The following is a 17,881-nucleotide window of genomic DNA, read 5'->3' as shown; positions in this document are numbered from 1 at the left end:
CATGGTCTCTCAGGATTTTATTGTTGAGTTCTCTGTATCTTGAAGTGACAGAATTAGATTTCTCTGGGAAGGATATGTTTCTTCCTTCCATTGGAAATGAGTGGAGAAATGTTCCATCACAGAAGCCTCACATGGAAAAGCAGGGATCAGCCTAGTCCTCTGGACATTTGGTGAACAGAGAATCACTTATATGCATTAGAGAAAGTATTGCCAGAGTTGCTTTACAAAGAGCATTGGCCTCATTATTTTCTTTTTCTGAAGAGAAATGTGAAATGGCATTTTGACATCTCAGCTTCGCTTAGATTTTGGGTGTTCGTCCTTTCTTTCATGCTTTGCTTAAATCACTAAATTTTTTGTATAACTGACTTTTTCAAAATATGTAGTTGGTGTTCCATGGTTAGTTCCAAGGATGCTTATCAGATGTCAGACTAGAAAAGGTGTTCACATAGTGAGGTTTGAACAGCAGCTCTGTGGGGATGGAGTTTCCTTAGCTGATAAAAGATCAGCTGTGTCAGTATTGCACAGCTGACAGGGGACATCTGCTGGGGTAAACTACCTGGGTTTTCATGTGTTGTGTCTTGTTTGGCTACATCTGTGGCTTGTTAGGAGGCAGCTCAGCTGCACAGTCTGCAGACCAGCTGTAAGGGCTGGCCATGGCTTGGCAAGAGTTAATTATTCAGCAGGGCTTCTGGGTCAGACACAGCAGCTCATAAGGATGTATTTTCATAATGAGTGTTTGAGGAAATCCAGTTCTTCCAAAGGTGAGTGATAAAGGTGTCAATATGAAGAGTTTCTTAGAGGTTAAATAATATTGATTGGGTTAAGGTGCCTCTGATTACATGCAGCCTCTGATGTGCCCTCTGAATTCACCACACTGCTTTATTGGGATGTGGTGGCCAATGAAGTGACCAGTGTCTGGGGCTTCTCTGTCCCCTTTGCTTTTCCGGCATGAGATGGGACAGTGGCGAGGATATTTGCAGAGCTTTGGTTAAATGCCATTGTCCAAAAAAATTGTGTTCCTGATCAAAATATGTAGGCATACAGTTTGTCAACAGGTATGGCTTGAAAGTCTCAGTTACTTTGAAGTGAGCAATTCTTGTTAAATTTTATGTATGTGTTATCCTTTTTATTACCTTTGTTTTTACTGCAGTTGAGGAACTTATTGCGCCTCTGTTAAGAGTACTGAAATGTTAACTAAATTGTTACTTGCCTTGGGGGTGAAAGTGTGTTTACTAGGATCATGTTACCTTTACTCAGAGTCACAATAAAAAATTAAAGTGTAAATGCTATTGCATTGCTACTACAAATTTTTTTAATTGAGTTCTTTTTCTTCTAACTTGAGCATATTTTAAAATTATTTCATGTACAGCTGCTGTGTGAAAGAGTAGTACTAGTCAGGAGCAGTAATGATAACAAATTACTGAATTTCATATAGTAGGGATCTGATTTTCACATAATTACATAATAGTAGAAACAAAGGTTCCAAAAAAAAGTAGCAAATTGTGGTCTCATAACAGGAGTTGACAGTGTTTGTACTAATAGTAAGGAAGTGTTATAGCATGAAGACACTGTATCCACTGAAACTTCTTTTTGTGCTCTTCAACCCATGGACAGCCCAGGTTTTAATGTGCAGAGTTGCTTGTGCACCCTTCTTAAGTGGTTGTGTTGTAGGTTCTGGGCAAAAACAACAAAACAAATTTGAATTTATTAGCAAATTCACACTATCAGCTGTAACTTGGTGCTTACTGAGTTGTCTGTTTGCTCAGCTCTCTGTTATGCTTAATTGCCAAGTTAAGGGATTAGTTCTTTGCCAGGTGACAGCAGGACTGTGTGGTTCTGAGGTTGGGTTGACATCCTATTGCAATGAAAATCTACAACCTCCCTGAAATGCTGGAGCTGGGCTTAAATATCACATTTTGTGTTGCTTCAATTTTGGTTTTTTTGCTACTGGCTTTGATTGCTACACAACCTCTGTGACTAATTAATTATCACACAGCTTCTGTTTAATTACTGAGTAAAAAAATGTTGTAAAGCTTCGGTTTATTTATGTCACTTGACATTACAATTCAGTGTGGTTTAAACACATGTTATTGAGTAGAATTTTGTCTTTTATTATTTGTCAAGTCAGTGTATTGGGAGTTGGTATATTTGCGTAAGAAACATTATGCTGTGCAAAATGCAGCAGCAGGAAGGGAGGTAAGTGTGTCTCCTATTTCTGGGGCTCCTCACAGACACAGTCAGCAGTGAGTGGCATCCCCACGTTGTGTATCCCATGCTGCTCAAGTGGTAGTAGATAACTGCTTGTATCTCACTTGCCTCATTCTACAGCACATTTCCCACCTGGAACTCCAACTCATCTGGTATTCTTTTTAGCATTGGTCATGAGAGTTCTGCCTAACAAGCTTCTGGCTTTATTTTTATTATGTAGTTCTGCAGTGGATAGTCAACATGTATATTTAGCCCATAGAATTTGGAAGGATAAATATATCAAGCAACCAAATTTGAACAAATAGGTTTGTCATCTGGTTGCTCATGGGAGAGAGGCTCTAGCAATGTGGCACTTCCCACATTCTTGCTATTGTTGGTTACAGAAGATTGGAATAAGCAGGGTTTGGATATTTTTTGAAAAACTACTAAAAATACTCAATTTTTGGGATGCAAGCAACTCTGTGGGCCTAGGTGTGTCAACAATCACATTTTCACAACATTGTTTTTGGCTGGCAGATCTTAAAAGTGTGATTCTTCAGTGAAATGTCTCTTGTGTAACAAGTGCTGTTTGAACTTTCAGGCTTGGAACAACCCACGATTCCTGCAGTGAAGATATGTACAGTACCTTGCTACAAAGGTATCATCAACTGGAACAGGAAATGGGCCAAGTTGCTGAAGCATGGCTTGAATGCCAGAAAAGAATAGATGATTATGTTGATGAACAGGTAAGAGTCATACAAAAAGTCTCAAGATTATGTAGGGAGCAGTCCATGCAGGACTGTGCCTTCAGTGAAGAATAATTGCTCGGGTATTTTTATCTAGGACTTTGAAGCAACAAAATGTAACTTTTTTCATTCATGTAAGTCATTCACAATAGAAAAGCATGAACTTAAAATACTTAGTGGTGATTGTAAAATGACATATTCAAATTGTTGAAGCAGACTGTTGTGTTCTTGTTTAGAGATGGTCTGTGAGCATTTTATAAATATGTTAGCCAGTAAATGAGCCATAGGAAATAAAATAACCTGTTCCACAAAACCCCCTAAGCTTTCAAAATAATAAGCGCATTAAATGAAATCCAGAGGAAGAGGTAGATTTTAAAAATTACTCTATGTTTCATAGTGTCATGGTGATCATTGTACAGTTGTCAAAATGGAAACTCCAGTTTGTCTCAAGGCATAAATATTTGAGACTTCTGAAGCAGTCCTTTAATCAAGTATGTGGTCTGATAGCTTATTCTTCTGAATTTGTGCTACATTTCAGAGAATAATCATGTCATTGTGCTGACTCCTAGGTTGCTAAGAGCTTAATTTTCAGAAAAATAGCTGTTTACTTTGCAAGTGGTTGTTTATACTCTTCAAAAATTTCTCCTGTGGCTTTTGCCTCATGCTCAAAATAATTAATTTTTTTAAACACCTCAGGAAAAGTGAATATCTGCTTAGTTCAATCCTGAGTGTTCTAGAAGAAAAAATGTCTTGGAAATATAACTGAAGATAGTGAATTCTATGAATTCTAGAATCTTTTTTCTATTTTGAGGTTTTATGAACAGTGGGAATGTGGAGAACTAATTTGAGATTCAGTAATACTGTGTTGCTTCTATAGATGACAACCATAGTTAAGTCTTATGATGCACTGTAAATGTCCTTCAGAAGTTGTTCCCTGTGTTGAAGATTTAAGTGAACTTCTGCCATTAATTTCAGTGCCTTATCGATGGAGACAGGATATAACTAATTTTATTTTTAGAGTTCACTCTATATTTGGGGACTGCATCTGTGAGCTTTGAGTTAAAAAGTTTTCTCTTGGTCTGGCTGCTTTTGTGCATCTAAACATTTGACTGCAGCCCAGTAAAATGTCATCATCTCACATTTTATGCTATTAGAAGTCATCTTTCCCATGGTGTCAGGGTGTCATGGCTGTCTGATATTGCCTCTTTAGTAAGAAAGGACCCCACTTCACTGCCATCATTCAGCTATTTTTCTAAATGGCATTTCTGTAGAGTTACATTCATATTTGGTTTCTGACTGGTTGTCCTGTACCACTTGGTCCGCTCTTAACTGACTTTTCTGTGTTTCTTTTTATCAAGTGACCATGCTGCTGCCACAAGTCCTGTCTTGTAGCATTTTTTAAGTTTGCTCAGTGATGCCTGTATCCTATGCAGACAGACACTCTTCTCCCAGCTGGGGAATTTAATGTGATGACTTATTTCCTAATGACCAAAAGTACCTGCAACGATGTGTGGGGGGTGTGTAGGAGAAGCGACAGTAAAACTTAAACCCTCAAATTTTAAAGAAGATAGTCATATTTATATTGCTATTTAGTCATATTTATGTTGCTATTTATTTGTAGGAAAAAGCATTTTCACAGTCCTGTGCTGTCCTTAAGCCCTGTGCTGGTGATAACCTGTGGTTATACTCTTGATCAAAAATACATTATTCAGTATAACCATCATACCTGAATTTGCAGTGATATTTTTGTCCACAAGGTAGAAATCAGAAAGCCCAGCTGCTACAGAAACTGTGAATCATTCACTTAATAGTGAATGCATGTTCATTAGTTGCTTGCTTATTGGCTCAACAAACTTGTGAGGTTTTCTTGGTAGTGTTTGAAAAGTTAAAAAGGAAAGGAGATTTAAGAATGGTTCTCACTTATGCATTGTGGAACTGTACCCAGAGGAGTCCAGCAGCAAAGATAATTGATGGACCCTCTACTATAGTATGTTATGTTACTTGTTGGTAAAAAAAAAAGAGATTAGCTCTTGCAAGCAGTACAAATATTAATTGTTTAAGACTCTGTAAGATAGTTGTGCCATGCACAGATATAACTGAATACACTGGGCCATGTGTGTATGCTGTGATGAAGTTTAGAATAAGCAATCATCTTTATCAGTGCCTGTAATAATCATATGCTACATCTTTGGAAAAACTTTGGCGTATCTTGAGTACAGGAGAGTTTTAAGTATATGCAACCTGTACATCCAGATTCTGATTTCCTTACCAAACTTAGATTACGTTTACCTAGGAGGTCCTGGGTTATTTCAGCAAGTAATGGCTAGACAGTCATATGTGCTTCATGCTGAAAGATTTCCTTTTTTTATTTCCTTTCTTACTTGTTTTTTAACTGGAATGCTTTTGCCCAGGCAGAGCTTCTTATTTGTCTCTCCAAATTAATGTATGATTATTTTTTTTAAGTCCTAGTCAACTTAATAGACAAAATAATATGGACATAAATTAGTTTTTGTCGTTATGGTGGCTGTATAGATAATTGAAGCAATCATTATTTTTGTGTGCTGAGAGTTTGTGATGGGAGGAATTATTTTTGTTATTTTTTATGAAATAGTCTAGGAAAATAGGTTCACACATGAAATTTGGGAAGATCAAATGTGCGATTTACATTTGGTGCAGACTTCAAAATTTGGGAGAAACAAGCATCCTGTGATATATGTATGGACGTCAGAGTTTTCACAGATGATTTAATGTTATGTTTCTGTTCTGACCAGGCTGCTGGTTTCATTTCTTGATTAAATCCATTTCAGAATGGAAGAATACTTATTCACATGTCTGTCTTGCTTGTCTGATGGAGCTCAAATACTTTTTAGCCTCAAATAAGTAGGGAGGAAGCAAGAGGGTGGTAGTGACCCTCTCTTCTCCATTGGGCAGTGTTATTCATATTCAGTCCAGATGTACAAGACTGAAGTGTAAATTTTTTCTTCTGATGGCATTTGAATTTATCTCTCACTCCCTAGCAGAGTTCTTGGGCATGAGTCATGTGGTTTGTATTGCATCTGCTTTGCTCTGGTGAAATAAATATTCACTGGGGAAAAGAAAGGAGGAAGAGAAGTGGGTTTCTATTATTTATGGAATCAATAACTTAAGATACTTGTAGACATGGAGTATTGGCAAGGCTGCAAAGGTGGAAGTAGGAACACTTGAGGGTCAGCTCCTGTTCCCATTAATGCTCAGGTACCAGGCCTTGCCCTGTGCTGTTTGCTGTGACAGTTTCTGGGCAGGCTTGAGTGGCAGCTCCCAGTTAATGCACTGGCTGTTTTAAATGTCATTCTGTGGCATTAAAAGTCTTCTCTTACAAAGTGTAGTGAATGCAGGCTGACTTTGATGGTGGGGGCACCCAAACCAGTGAGAGCTGCTGGCCTTAAATATAGCTCAAGGGTTCTCAGGGGCTGATAGTTCATCTAGGATGAAGTTCCTGATGTTGCTTGCCATAGGCTCTGCAGTACCTTTTAGTGTGTCTGAGAAATGGTATGAGTGATTTAAGAATATTTCATAGGTGTCTTTTTTTTTTTTTTTTTTTCTAATTTTTATAAATGGTAAACTCATTTTTTGGTGTTAATGTTATCTCACTGGAGTAAAGGAAATCCAAATCCACAGTAGTAATTAAAATATGATGCTGATAGTTTCAGAAATTAATTAGGCAGATTTTTTCCACTTAATACTGCTTCAGATCCCCAGCTTAAAATTTTATCTTCCTAAGTAAATAATGATAATAGCAATAATGTACTTAGCTTAATGTAGTGGGACTTTAAACTTTTTATCAAGTATTAATTTCTGGAGGCATGCTTTTGAAGATAAAAAGAATGTTGGTAGTGGTGTAACCCAGTGGTCTTTGGCTCACTAACCTATTTTATGAAGCAATCTCTTATATTCTATAAGGTGATAGATTATGATGATGATTATTAGGTAAATTTTTAAAAATATCTATTAAAAGATAACCCAGGTAGTTGTTTTTCCTCACTGATGAAGTAATGATATTAGAATGTTGTAAGGTACAACAGGAGGAGTTTTGTTCTTGCATTTTGTTGTGTTAGAGTTCATGAAAGCTTTTGTGTTCCCTCAGAATCAATTTATTTACTAAATCAGTAAAATAGCATTTGTGTACAAAAAGTTACAGACTCTTGTGTTCATTTAGGTTTATATGATTTGAGAGACAAGCAATTTTTCCAGCCTTAGATAAATCAAGGGGCATGAAAAACTTTGATGATTAAATAGTGTTAGTCTAGGTCACTACTTTTGATTCTTTGACTCTTTGGCTGATTAGTTCCACATGTGGTACTTCAGGGTTTACACTTGAGCCTGCACTGGGCCTTGCTGTAAATCCATTATCTCTAGATTTTAACAGATTGCAATGAATCTGAAATGTTGAGTATTTAATAAAAATCACTGTTTATCAAAAATATTATGAAACTATTTAATGAAAAGGAATATTAACATAAGGAGTAAGAGTGGATAAGTGTGAGTGGAAAATACAAGTGAAAAATCATATAAATAAATAGAAAATCTTTTGTTTTGGTGACTCAAATTATTAGCAAATTAGCAAAACACATTTCATATTGACTAAGTGTAAGTACTTGCAGAGTAATATAGGTAAGCTAGGTTTAATGAAACAGGCCAATGACATCAAAGTAGGTTTTGTATTGTTAAATCAATGAGTTTTTCTTAAATTCTGTTTTAGATGGCAATGAAAACAAAACAACGCATGCTAAAGGAAGACTGGGAATTTTTTAAACAGAGGCGTTTTATTGAAGAGCAGGTAGGATTTTTTTCCATACCCTTCTAAGTTATACTTATGCTGCACATATATTTGCAAGATGCAAACATGAGTGTAGTATGTTGTACTAGTTCTATGCAATCTAATTCTGCAACTATGCCAGGCATGAAATTTGCTCAGTTAAAATGCAGAGAAGTGAGAACCAAGAAGAGCACGTAAAGGTCTGTAATCTCAGTTACTGCAAGGTAAAACATAAACACTGTAGTCTTAGGACTGAATGCCAAGTGTTTAAAATTTTTGTACAAAAAAAAAGTGGAATTTTTGTTGCCGTAGAGTGGGATCCAAAACCAGCCAATACATTGAGTGTCTTGATGTACATGGTAGGGAATATTGTGCTCAAGAGTTTAACAAATGCCTATGTGTGTGCAGGAGTGTGAGCCTCAGTGTCGGGGCAGGTAATTCCACCTGTTGAGACTCCAGAGATAGCTCCTGCAGTTGTTTCTTGGGGAAAGGGCTGAGCAGAACTGTCTTCCTTTTTTCAAGCTGTAACCAGAGAGGGGCCAGTAGAAGTTTCTACCTTATTCTAAAACTGCTGTTTAAGACTCAGTGCTCTCTTCTGCAGCCTAGAAGTGTTCAAGTGTGCATCATGCTTTCCATAAGAGTACAGTGGGCTTCGGCTAGAGTCAACTCTGGATGGAGAACCTCTCCGTTCCTGTGCCAGTATGCAGAAAGAAACGCTAGTCATGAGCCAGAGAGAGTATGATAGTACATTTTAATAAACTTAAACTTAAGCTTAAATTGGCAATGTCTCAAAGCAGTCATCAGTAAGTACTTTTTCCTATAAGGAACCTAAGCCTGTGTTAACCATGTATTCAGAACATCTGGTATGCAGGTCTCCTCAGAGGACTTGAGGAAGAATCCTCTTTTTCCTTGATCCTAATTGGCCTTAAGTGAGCTGTAAGACCATGGCTGCTTAGGTAAGGATCAGGTCTGGGCATCTATAGAAGTGGGAGCTTAGGCACATCCTTGTTTAACCTAAGGCTTGTAGGTATCTAATGAAATTAGGTGTTTTCAGGATTAGGCCTCTGCCAGGTGGAGATTATTTGGATTGTATTTTTTTACTAATGCAGTCAAGTCCTGTTTTGGGCAGCTACTCTTGACTCCATACCATTGTAGCTAACAAATTAGTCCTAAATTTTTTTTTATTTGCAAGTTAAGGGTCAGTTTGCTTTCCCCATTTGTCAGCAGTGTCCTTTTGTGCATATCATGAAACAAGACAAAAACTGCTCAAGTTCAGAATGCATCAGCAGAAATACAGTGCAAGATGTACCTATGAATCCGTCAGGGAGACAGACTTGTCCGCTTTCCTATTTCATACTAGAAACAGACTTTATTTGAAGAGTATTGATGCCAAATGTTTGTCATTTGTAACTTTGAACTTCCTTTTTGTGATCAAAACATCACCTTCATGGAATTATTCTGAATTATTCTGCTTTTCAATTATTATGCCCGAAGAACCCTTTTTGGTTATGTGACTTGTCATTATGTGCCATTGAGTTTTTAACGGGAAGACTTGCACTACTAAAACATTACTTTTACCATTTACTTCAGCTTAATAACAAGAAAGCACTATCTGGGGAGAACAACTTCACAGACACAATGAGACACATGCTGTCATCACGTTTGAGCATGCCTGACTGTCCCAACTGTAATTATAGAAGAAGGTGAGCTGATGTTTTTGCTATGAAATCATAATAAATCATTACTTTCCTGGTCAAGGAAAAAAGAAATACATTATTGGAACAAAGAATATGGTTACTTTGAATAAATGCTAGTTAAACAAGATCATAAAAATCTGTAATTTAATTTTTGAGCAGATGTACTTGCGATGACTGCAGCCTTTCACACATTTTAACGTGTGGCATCATGGATTCTCCCATAACGGATGACATCCACATTAACCAGTTACCACTACAAATCGATTCTGCTCCGGATTATTTATCTGAGATCCGCCCACCCAGTATGTCTTCAGCAAGTTCAGGATCTGGTTCCAGCTCACCTATCACAATTCAGCAGCATCCCAGACTCATCCTCGCAGATAATGGTTCTGCACCAACTTTGTAAGTTCCTTTTCCTGTTTTAAATTTTTATAGTGAATTGAACTTAAGCAGGCAAATGACATTGGCTGGCTATCATTATGTAATGCTAGTTTAGCCCCAGAAAATTATTTAATAATGGTACTGTATTCAGCTGGCAACAACTCCAGCTGTTTGCTGTGCAAACATCTATATATTAAAATAGATGCTGTCAGGTTTCTGAAAATTTCTGAGGATACCGTATTACCACTATTGCTAGAAGTTTCTGTAGTATGCTTTCCTGCTTTGCAATTACAGGGATGTCAGATTCTGACTGCTTTAGAACATTGTCTTTAAATGTCAGATTTTCCTAAACTGAGCAAGGGAACTGGCATTCCTTTTTTTGAAGGATCATCAATTCACATGAATTGCTTTGGTTCCAAAAAAAGCCTTTATTATATGGCTTTTTGGATTGTTGAACCTGTGTTTGTATGGCTTCCATCAAAAATTGTTGTCCCTATCAGAAGTATCTGCCACTCAATTTCTTACACTCCACTCCAAGTCTTTATGAGATTTGAGACATTAGCCTAATGGTAACTTCCACCTCTTCGTGATTCCAAACAGTAAAAGCTGCCTGGTGGGCTGGCTTTTGTACTCAGTATGGCTACAGCTAACCAGGAGTCTCCTCTGTTACGTGCTGTTCTAAAGAAATACTTAAAAACCCCAACTTGAGTTACTTAAATGGTGGGAACACTGAAATAATGAAATACCTGCTGTAGGTACAGTCAGAGGAAATTCCCATTGTATTCCATGCTCACAGGGTGTATTCCATGAACAAGGACAGTGCAGGTGTGTGGGGTGTTTGTGGTCACTGTCAGTCACTAAGTTCTGTTTTCACTAAGCATTTATCTACTGCCACCAATGGTTTAGTATTCCATTACAGAGCTGTAGTTTCTGTACCTATTCAGGGAGCCCTTGAAAACTGCTGTGTTCTTAAGTGTCTACTTTGCCATTTCTATAAACTCTCACTAATTTTGGTGCTGAAATGTCAAAAATTGTTCACTTTGTCTCTTCAGAAGCTAGTTCAGTTGAATCCAAGTATTATTTACTGTAAGAAGCCTATTTTTAGGGAAATACCACTGCTCCTTGGGGAAGTGCCATTTTATGTCTTATACTATCTGCTGTGTTTTGTTTCTTCATTGCACATTTGAAATATGCCTAATGGTGTCATCATGTAATTAAATTTTGGCTGAGTATTTTATGGTATGCAAAAGATAAAAGTGCACAGTTTAAGAGCTCTTTTAAGAGCTTTGGATTATTGTAGCAACATGAACTAACTGATCTTTGCAACACTTCCCTGGAGTGAGTAATTAAATGTGCACGTCCTATTACTATCTATCTGTTAGGCAAAAAAATTCCACTAAGTATTTTAGAACTAATTTTGAAAAGCATGCAGATGTGAGGTTGTCTACAAACTATTGAGAAATTTAAGAGCTGCTGTGACGTGTTCAGTGTTCCCTTTTTACTGGTGTGACATTTCACATGTGGAAAAACTCAAATTTTATATTCTGGGTTTTTCCACTTAGCAATTTGAATGAAGGAAGACATTGGCATAAAGCTTTTTTCATCAAATTTAAGGTCGTCAGTATCCTGGAATTATTAATTCCCTAGATTCTTGGTCAGAAAAGAGTGTTTGAAAAATATTTTGCCCAAAAGCAGTAGAGAATCCTGTTTTCAATTAAGTCTGTCATTTAGGCATGTGACTGCTACATTGAGTAGGATTATGTAGCAAATCGTTTGATTTTACTTGCTTGAAAAAGTAAATTCAGTTGAACAACTTGGAAGACCATCCATTGACTCCTAATTGGAACATTTATACAAGGGATGCCCTCAACTTTATTTCATCTTGGTATTCTAGCTGCTTTCACTATAACTGAGCACTGGGATTTATCTAAGCCTCTTTTCCCCTCAGTGGTAGTGATGATGATGATGTTGCACCATTATCAGCAAAATTTGCTGATGTCTACCCACTGAATAACTACGACGATGCAGAGGTTGTAGCCAACATGAACGGAATCCACAGCGAGCTGAACGGCAGCGGTGAGAACATGGCCCTGAAAGATGAGGTACAGCATTTGCAGTGCCCTAGCTTGTTCTGCTTTTTGGATGTGCTCACTGGAGAAAGGCTTGTCCTTGTTAATGTCCCCATGTTAATGAGTTAATGTTGTCCAGTCTCCTCAGGTGAGCAGTACTAGCAGCAGTTCCTCAGAAGCAGATGATGAAGAAGCAGATGGGGAGAGCAGTGGTGAACCACCAGGGACTCAAAAGGAGGAAATGTCTCTAGGAAAAAGGGCATTAAGGAAAGAGGAAACAAAAATGGATAGTCCACCACCTTCTTACCCCAGTCAGCAGGTACAGACATCTAAAAGCATCTTGTAGTAGATTAATTTCTGAAATGTGGCTGTTGAATGAGAAGACATTTACATCGTCAATTAATTCTTTAGCTTAAAATATTAAGTTGTCAGTAGGTAAGTATGACATCTAAAATAACTAATTGTTACATTGTCATGTCAAATAATCTTTTAGTCAAAACTTGAAATATGTTAGTTATATTAAAAGTTGCTTCAGGAAAAGGGGAAAAGGTCTATTCCAACCTGTATGAATGAGAAACAAACTAACAGGCATTTCTGTTTGGAAGATCAGCCTGGTCTTTGCTAAATATTGGTGTTATGTTATTTGAAATTAATTAGGGTGGGGGTGGATGTTATGAGTACTTAGTTAACACAGATTTCTTTCATATTTGAGGATAGTCATATCCTCTATTTGAGGATTGCCTTTCCCTGTGTATATACATTCGTTGCATGACTTCAACAGCATGGGTCTTGGGATGTTTGGTTTATTTGTTTTTAATGGCTTGAGATTATGAAGCTCTTGACTGTGAGGTCATCAGACCACCTAGAGAACCATACCTGGACTACCTGCTCTGCAAGTAGCAGTGTTTGGTTTAACAACTGAGCACCAAAGCAAAGGATCCAATGGATTTGTCTCTGTAACCACAAGGATTTCAATCTAAGTTACCCTGCAGCTACAACACAGGCTCCCTGCTTTGAGAGAGACTGTCACTTTCATTTCTTCTTATTGCATGAGAGAGTGCATAGTGGTGCACCTTTGAGACCTTAGACAATAATCATCTCCCAGCAAGTGTTATCCTCTGGTTAGGATGTTTTAAGACCTTCCACTGAAGGTATTAAGAGTATTAAACCAATTTTCTTTCAGCAAGTACATCGAGGGTTTATTCTATGTATTGCTGACCTATGCCATAAAAATTACATGGGTTGAGACCTCTGACTAGTTTGAAACTGATGAAAGAGATTCAGTATTTGTTGTGGAAAATCAAATTAGATTATATAAGTCTGCTTGCCTTAGGGAAGCAAACTAAAATGCAAGATGAAAAGATGGATTTGGCCTTTTTCTTTTCTTTGAGGAGTAAGAGTATTTTCAGAATGATTCTGAGGAACTCCTAATGACATTCTTATTTAGTCTGATCTAATCAGAGCTGAGTAGTGTAGTGTTGTATTTAAGTGATGAATTTCACTTATACATGTCATGTGAATTTGAGATTTTTTTGGCATTACCTCTTGGTTTTGCTAATTTACTCAGTACCTCTATTTCTCTTGGATTCCTTTTCAGTACCCAATTCGTCAGAATTGGGGTTTGAGTCTCTTCAGTTTGTTTGAAATATTTTTTCCATTTTCATTTGTTAGTAGATTAGTGTTGATTTCTGGATAGTACTGATTTTTTTATTATAAAGGTGGGGGGTTTTGTTTTCTTTATACATGAAATTAATTCAGCTGTATTTGGTTGATGACATCTGTTATTAGTTAAAATATACCTTATGTTAAAGGCTGTAATGCCTTTAAATGCTAATGATGAGTTACTTGTTTCTGAGAGGAAGGGATATGTAAGAAGAGCATCACCTGGCAGTTCTTCTCTAGAAAGCTAATTTTAATGTTATATTTTTGGAAAATTGTGAACTGCCACATTTGTGGGAAAATGAGAAATATTCTTGGAAGTATTCTTGGTATTGCTTCTGATAAAATTATATACCAGTGAAATATCAGGTGACAGTGCTGGAAAAAGTTATGAGCTGAAAGGGAAATGAAGCTGCTCTTTCCTGTGCTGCTTTTCTTCTAAAGTCTGGAGTTCTTTTGAGACAATAGAGGCTGATGATACCTTGAGATCTGTACAAGTTTCTGAAGTGTGGATTTTTCATGGTTGGTGCAATTGTGAAATTTTTAGGAGAAATGTCAGCCTCACACATTTACAGGGTAATTGAGTTTAGAAGGGGCTTGTGCAGATAATCCAGACCAACCTTCCTGGTCAAAGCACCATCATCTAAAGAGAGTTGGTCAACACAGTGTCCAGCTGGGTTTTGAGTACCACAATGAGTGGAGGCTCTAGAATTGCTGTAGGTGTTATGTTCCAGTGTTCGGCCACTCTCACAAATGAGTGGTTTGAGTGGAATTTCCTGTATTTCAGTGTGTCCATTTCCTCTGATCCTTTCATGGGATGCCACTGAGAGGAGCCTGGTACTGTCCTCTCTGTTCATCCCTTCTCCACCCAGTCAGGGTGAATCTCCTCTTTGAGGCTGAACAGTCCTAGAGCTCTCCTTCACTCCTTGACAGATGCTCCCATCGTTGTGGTCCTTCCCTGGTCTGACAGCAGGGTGTCCCTGTCTCATACTGGGGAGCCTGGGACTGAGCCTGGCACTGGAGTCACCAGTGCTGAGCGGAGTGGAGAGATTGCCTCCCTTGACATGCTGTTTGTGCTCTGCCTATTATACTGAGGACTACTTCCAATTTGATCAGCTAATCAACTCTTACCACTGCTTCCTACACCCATTTTTTACATATGCTTGGCAAGTTGTGAAAAATATTAATCCAGTTAGGCCTTTTTTTATACTGGGGTGTTTGCCTAGTAATGATTGAATGCTGTCAAGGTTTGTATCGGTATTTTGCTTGTTGTCACTCATAGTGGACATTAAATCTCTGTATGGTATGAAATCTCTCCGTTTTTAGGGTATTCTTTTAAGTAAGACAGAGATTCTTCACTAGTGCTTTTGCTTCACTATGAGACTTTTCTATTGGTACTAGAAAAAAATTATATGGATGCTCTGAAAATATTAATTGATGTATGCAAAATGAAATAATACTACTGATTAGTAGGAATTTTTTGTCTGTTGAGTAGATTGAGTTTTTAATAGGTTTTGTTGGGGTTTTTTTGTAGGCTGACCAAGGTCCAAATGCTTGTGAATGTCATGTTTGCAAACAAGAAGCCTCAGGACTTACAGTCTCTGCACTTGCTACTGGACGCCTGCCTGCTGGGCACCAGTTTATGAATACTGAAAAACCTGCACATCCTGCACTTCATCTTTACCCTCACATCCATGGGCATATACCATTGCATACAATTCCTCATCTGCCTCGTCCACTTATCCATCCCACCTTGTACACTGCTTCTCCCTTCACACACAATAAGGTAAGCCTGACCAAGGAGATGGATGCATCCCCATCCCAGGGGAAATTCTGTACAGCTGCATAAACCAGCATGACTGAGTATCAGTGAAACAATGAAAAGTTGTTCCAAATTGTGGTTTGGTTATAATATTTCTTTTGCAAGGAATGCTGAGGGGCAGGGAGTGAGATGGAGAACTGCTGGAAGGTTTGTACAGAATGGCTGAGGGTATTTTTTCATCAGGAAGACTGATAATGTCTTCACTGTGATTAGGAAGCATGTTGAGTCAAATGAGGCTTGCAAGGTGGAAGCAGTGATGGATATTCAGTCAGTGTAAGAAAACTAATTGTCTTCATTTTATATGTATCAGAAAAATTTAGTATTCCATTTTGGCAATAATATTCTGAGATTTGTAATTAAAAATTTTTGTGAATTCCTCTCCTTTTTCTCTTTTTTGGTTGGGATTTGTTGGGTTTTTTTGAGCAAAGACATAGGAGTCTTATTTCATATTTGTAAGGGGTTTTTTGTCCTTCAAGAGAACTTGTGTTTCTGCAGGTTCTGCAAAGTTCTTTTGACCTTAAACTCGTAAATAATAAACAAGAGAGAAGGGTGTGGAACAAGAATTGGGACCAAGTGACAGCTTTTCAGAAATATGAGTTAAACCCAAGCCTCCCTGTTCATGGGGATGCTGTTTCACATAGGTTTAAAGCAGCTGAACTGTGGATGATGCTGAGAGGGGTAAAAAAAGCCTCTGTCATTAGGTACATCCTTGTCTTCTCCTGGTCTGATCCACTGGTCAAGGTTGCAAGGAGAGTAGAATAATCCATCAAGATGACTCTTACTTGCTCTTTTTATCCTTCTTAGCATCCACTTTGGGTTTCCTGTCTTGGGTGTCCCTTCTGTTCCATAGCTGCAATGTGCCAGCAACAGCCCATTGCTGTTCTTTTGAGACCATGTTAAGTATTTCTTTGCACCCATGTAGTCAAATTTTCTTCAATGCAGGTTATTCCAGCCCCTCCCACCTTCACCATTAGGCGGATAATGAAAATCCTTCTTTATAAAAAAGGGAGACTATGTATTCAAGTAGTTTGTTTGGCCATGAGTCTAATGTCTGAAAGGTCTTTGGACTCAACTGATATTTTTAATATCTTTATCTATAATATCTCTATCTACTTCTGCATGGCTTTTAATTTGCATCAAATCTAGTATAAAAAGAGAAAAAAAGCTGCTTTTCCTTTTTAAAGGTAGCAGTATTTGAATATAATGTTGATGTTGCATGAGGTCTCTGGGAGAAAGGTAATTTTAGAATGTGTAAACAATTTCAGCCATAAGAAATTGAGTGAGCCCAAACAACTTGTCTCTATAAAATGAGAAAAAATGTGTGCTTCCTTTTCTTTTTCCCCCACTTGGTTCTTAAAAGGAAGGGGTGTACTCCTTGCTTGTTAATTTTAAGTTAGGAACCACTTAATACTTGAAAATTAAAGGAAGAAAATAATTAGCTTTTGTTTTATGTGTTTTGTTTCTCTTTCTTTTGTCCTTATTTTCAATGCTGAAGTGTTTGTAATCCCTTTTTCACAATTGTGTTCTGTGGTAATGATTGTCATGTCAGAGAAGATTAATTTGTTTAGGCAGCTCATGCTTTGAAAGGTAGTAATTCATAGCAAGTTCTAAATTCATACAAATACTGGTTTTAATTATATATTGACACAACTGTTTTTTGAGACTTGGGTATTTTATGTTCATCAGTTAGTTGATTCTAAAAGCAATGCTTTGTGAGTGTAAAATATACAGATCTACATACAATCTGTCTAATATGTTATATGCCTTATAATTATCAACAAATCAGCCTTTTTATCTTTCTGGGAAATAGTGTCTATTATATTTTGATAATGCTTTTTCCAATTAAAACACTATGATTTGAATATTGCTATTGGAGTGACTGTGCAAGCAAACAGAATATTAATGGGGAAGATATTCTTTCTTTTTGTTGTAGGCATTACCACCAGCTCCAGTTCAGAATCATACAAACAAGCATCAAGTATTCAATGCATCTCTCCAAGATCATATTTATCCAAGCTGTTTTGGGAGCACTCCAGATTGGAATAGCTCTAAATTTATAAGTCTTTGGGGTTCAGAGGTGATGAATGACAAGAACTGGAATCCTGCTACATTTTTGCCTGACACAATTCCTGGTGAGGGTTTGTTGCTACTTTATACTGACTAGTTAAAAGCCTTATGTTTTATGTTTCTTTTCAGGACTGGTGGATTTTATCACCATGGTTTTATAACATGGGATTCTGGCAGATTTGCTGCCACTTCTACTCCAGTTGAGCAGAAAATTGGAAAATAAATTCTTATGTACTAGGGAGAAGATGCTAAAGGCAAACAAATAGCACGCTGGTTTTCACCTGTGGTCATTGTAGAGTTGTTTGTCTTCAGAAGTTTAGTGTTGTAAAGGAAAACTTAAATAACTTCTAGACTTCTCCACAAAAGCCTGCCTTATTCCTACAGGGTAGTAAGAGCACTGGTAACAAGGCACTGTGTCCTACTTCTTACAATGCACACAGATAACCACATTGTCACTG

At 37.5% G+C, this 17,881-nt stretch overlaps 1 protein-coding gene across 1 annotated transcript in view; it reads left to right on the top strand.

Moving 5' to 3' along the window:
* The window catches only part of FAM193A (family with sequence similarity 193 member A), a 76,938-nt gene that overhangs the window by 44,169 nt on the left and 14,888 nt on the right, over positions 1-17,881 (top strand). Inside the window, exons 8-15 of the mRNA XM_058024073.1 lie at positions 2,789-2,933; positions 7,672-7,749; positions 9,319-9,431; positions 9,585-9,827; positions 11,755-11,908; positions 12,015-12,194; positions 15,069-15,320; positions 17,290-17,488. Of these exons, the coding sequence (XP_057880056.1) occupies positions 2,789-2,933; positions 7,672-7,749; positions 9,319-9,431; positions 9,585-9,827; positions 11,755-11,908; positions 12,015-12,194; positions 15,069-15,320; positions 17,290-17,488 (1,364 nt within the window). The remainder of the gene's footprint in view (positions 1-2,788; positions 2,934-7,671; positions 7,750-9,318; positions 9,432-9,584; positions 9,828-11,754; positions 11,909-12,014; positions 12,195-15,068; positions 15,321-17,289; positions 17,489-17,881) is intronic.

The sequence above is a fragment of the Melospiza georgiana genome, chromosome 5, assembly GCF_028018845.1.
Source record: "Melospiza georgiana isolate bMelGeo1 chromosome 5, bMelGeo1.pri, whole genome shotgun sequence".
In the NCBI taxonomy this organism is placed as follows: domain Eukaryota; kingdom Metazoa; phylum Chordata; class Aves; order Passeriformes; family Passerellidae; genus Melospiza; species Melospiza georgiana.
Note: the sequence above shows the minus strand (reverse complement) of the source record. Positions and strands in the feature narration are given on the sequence as shown.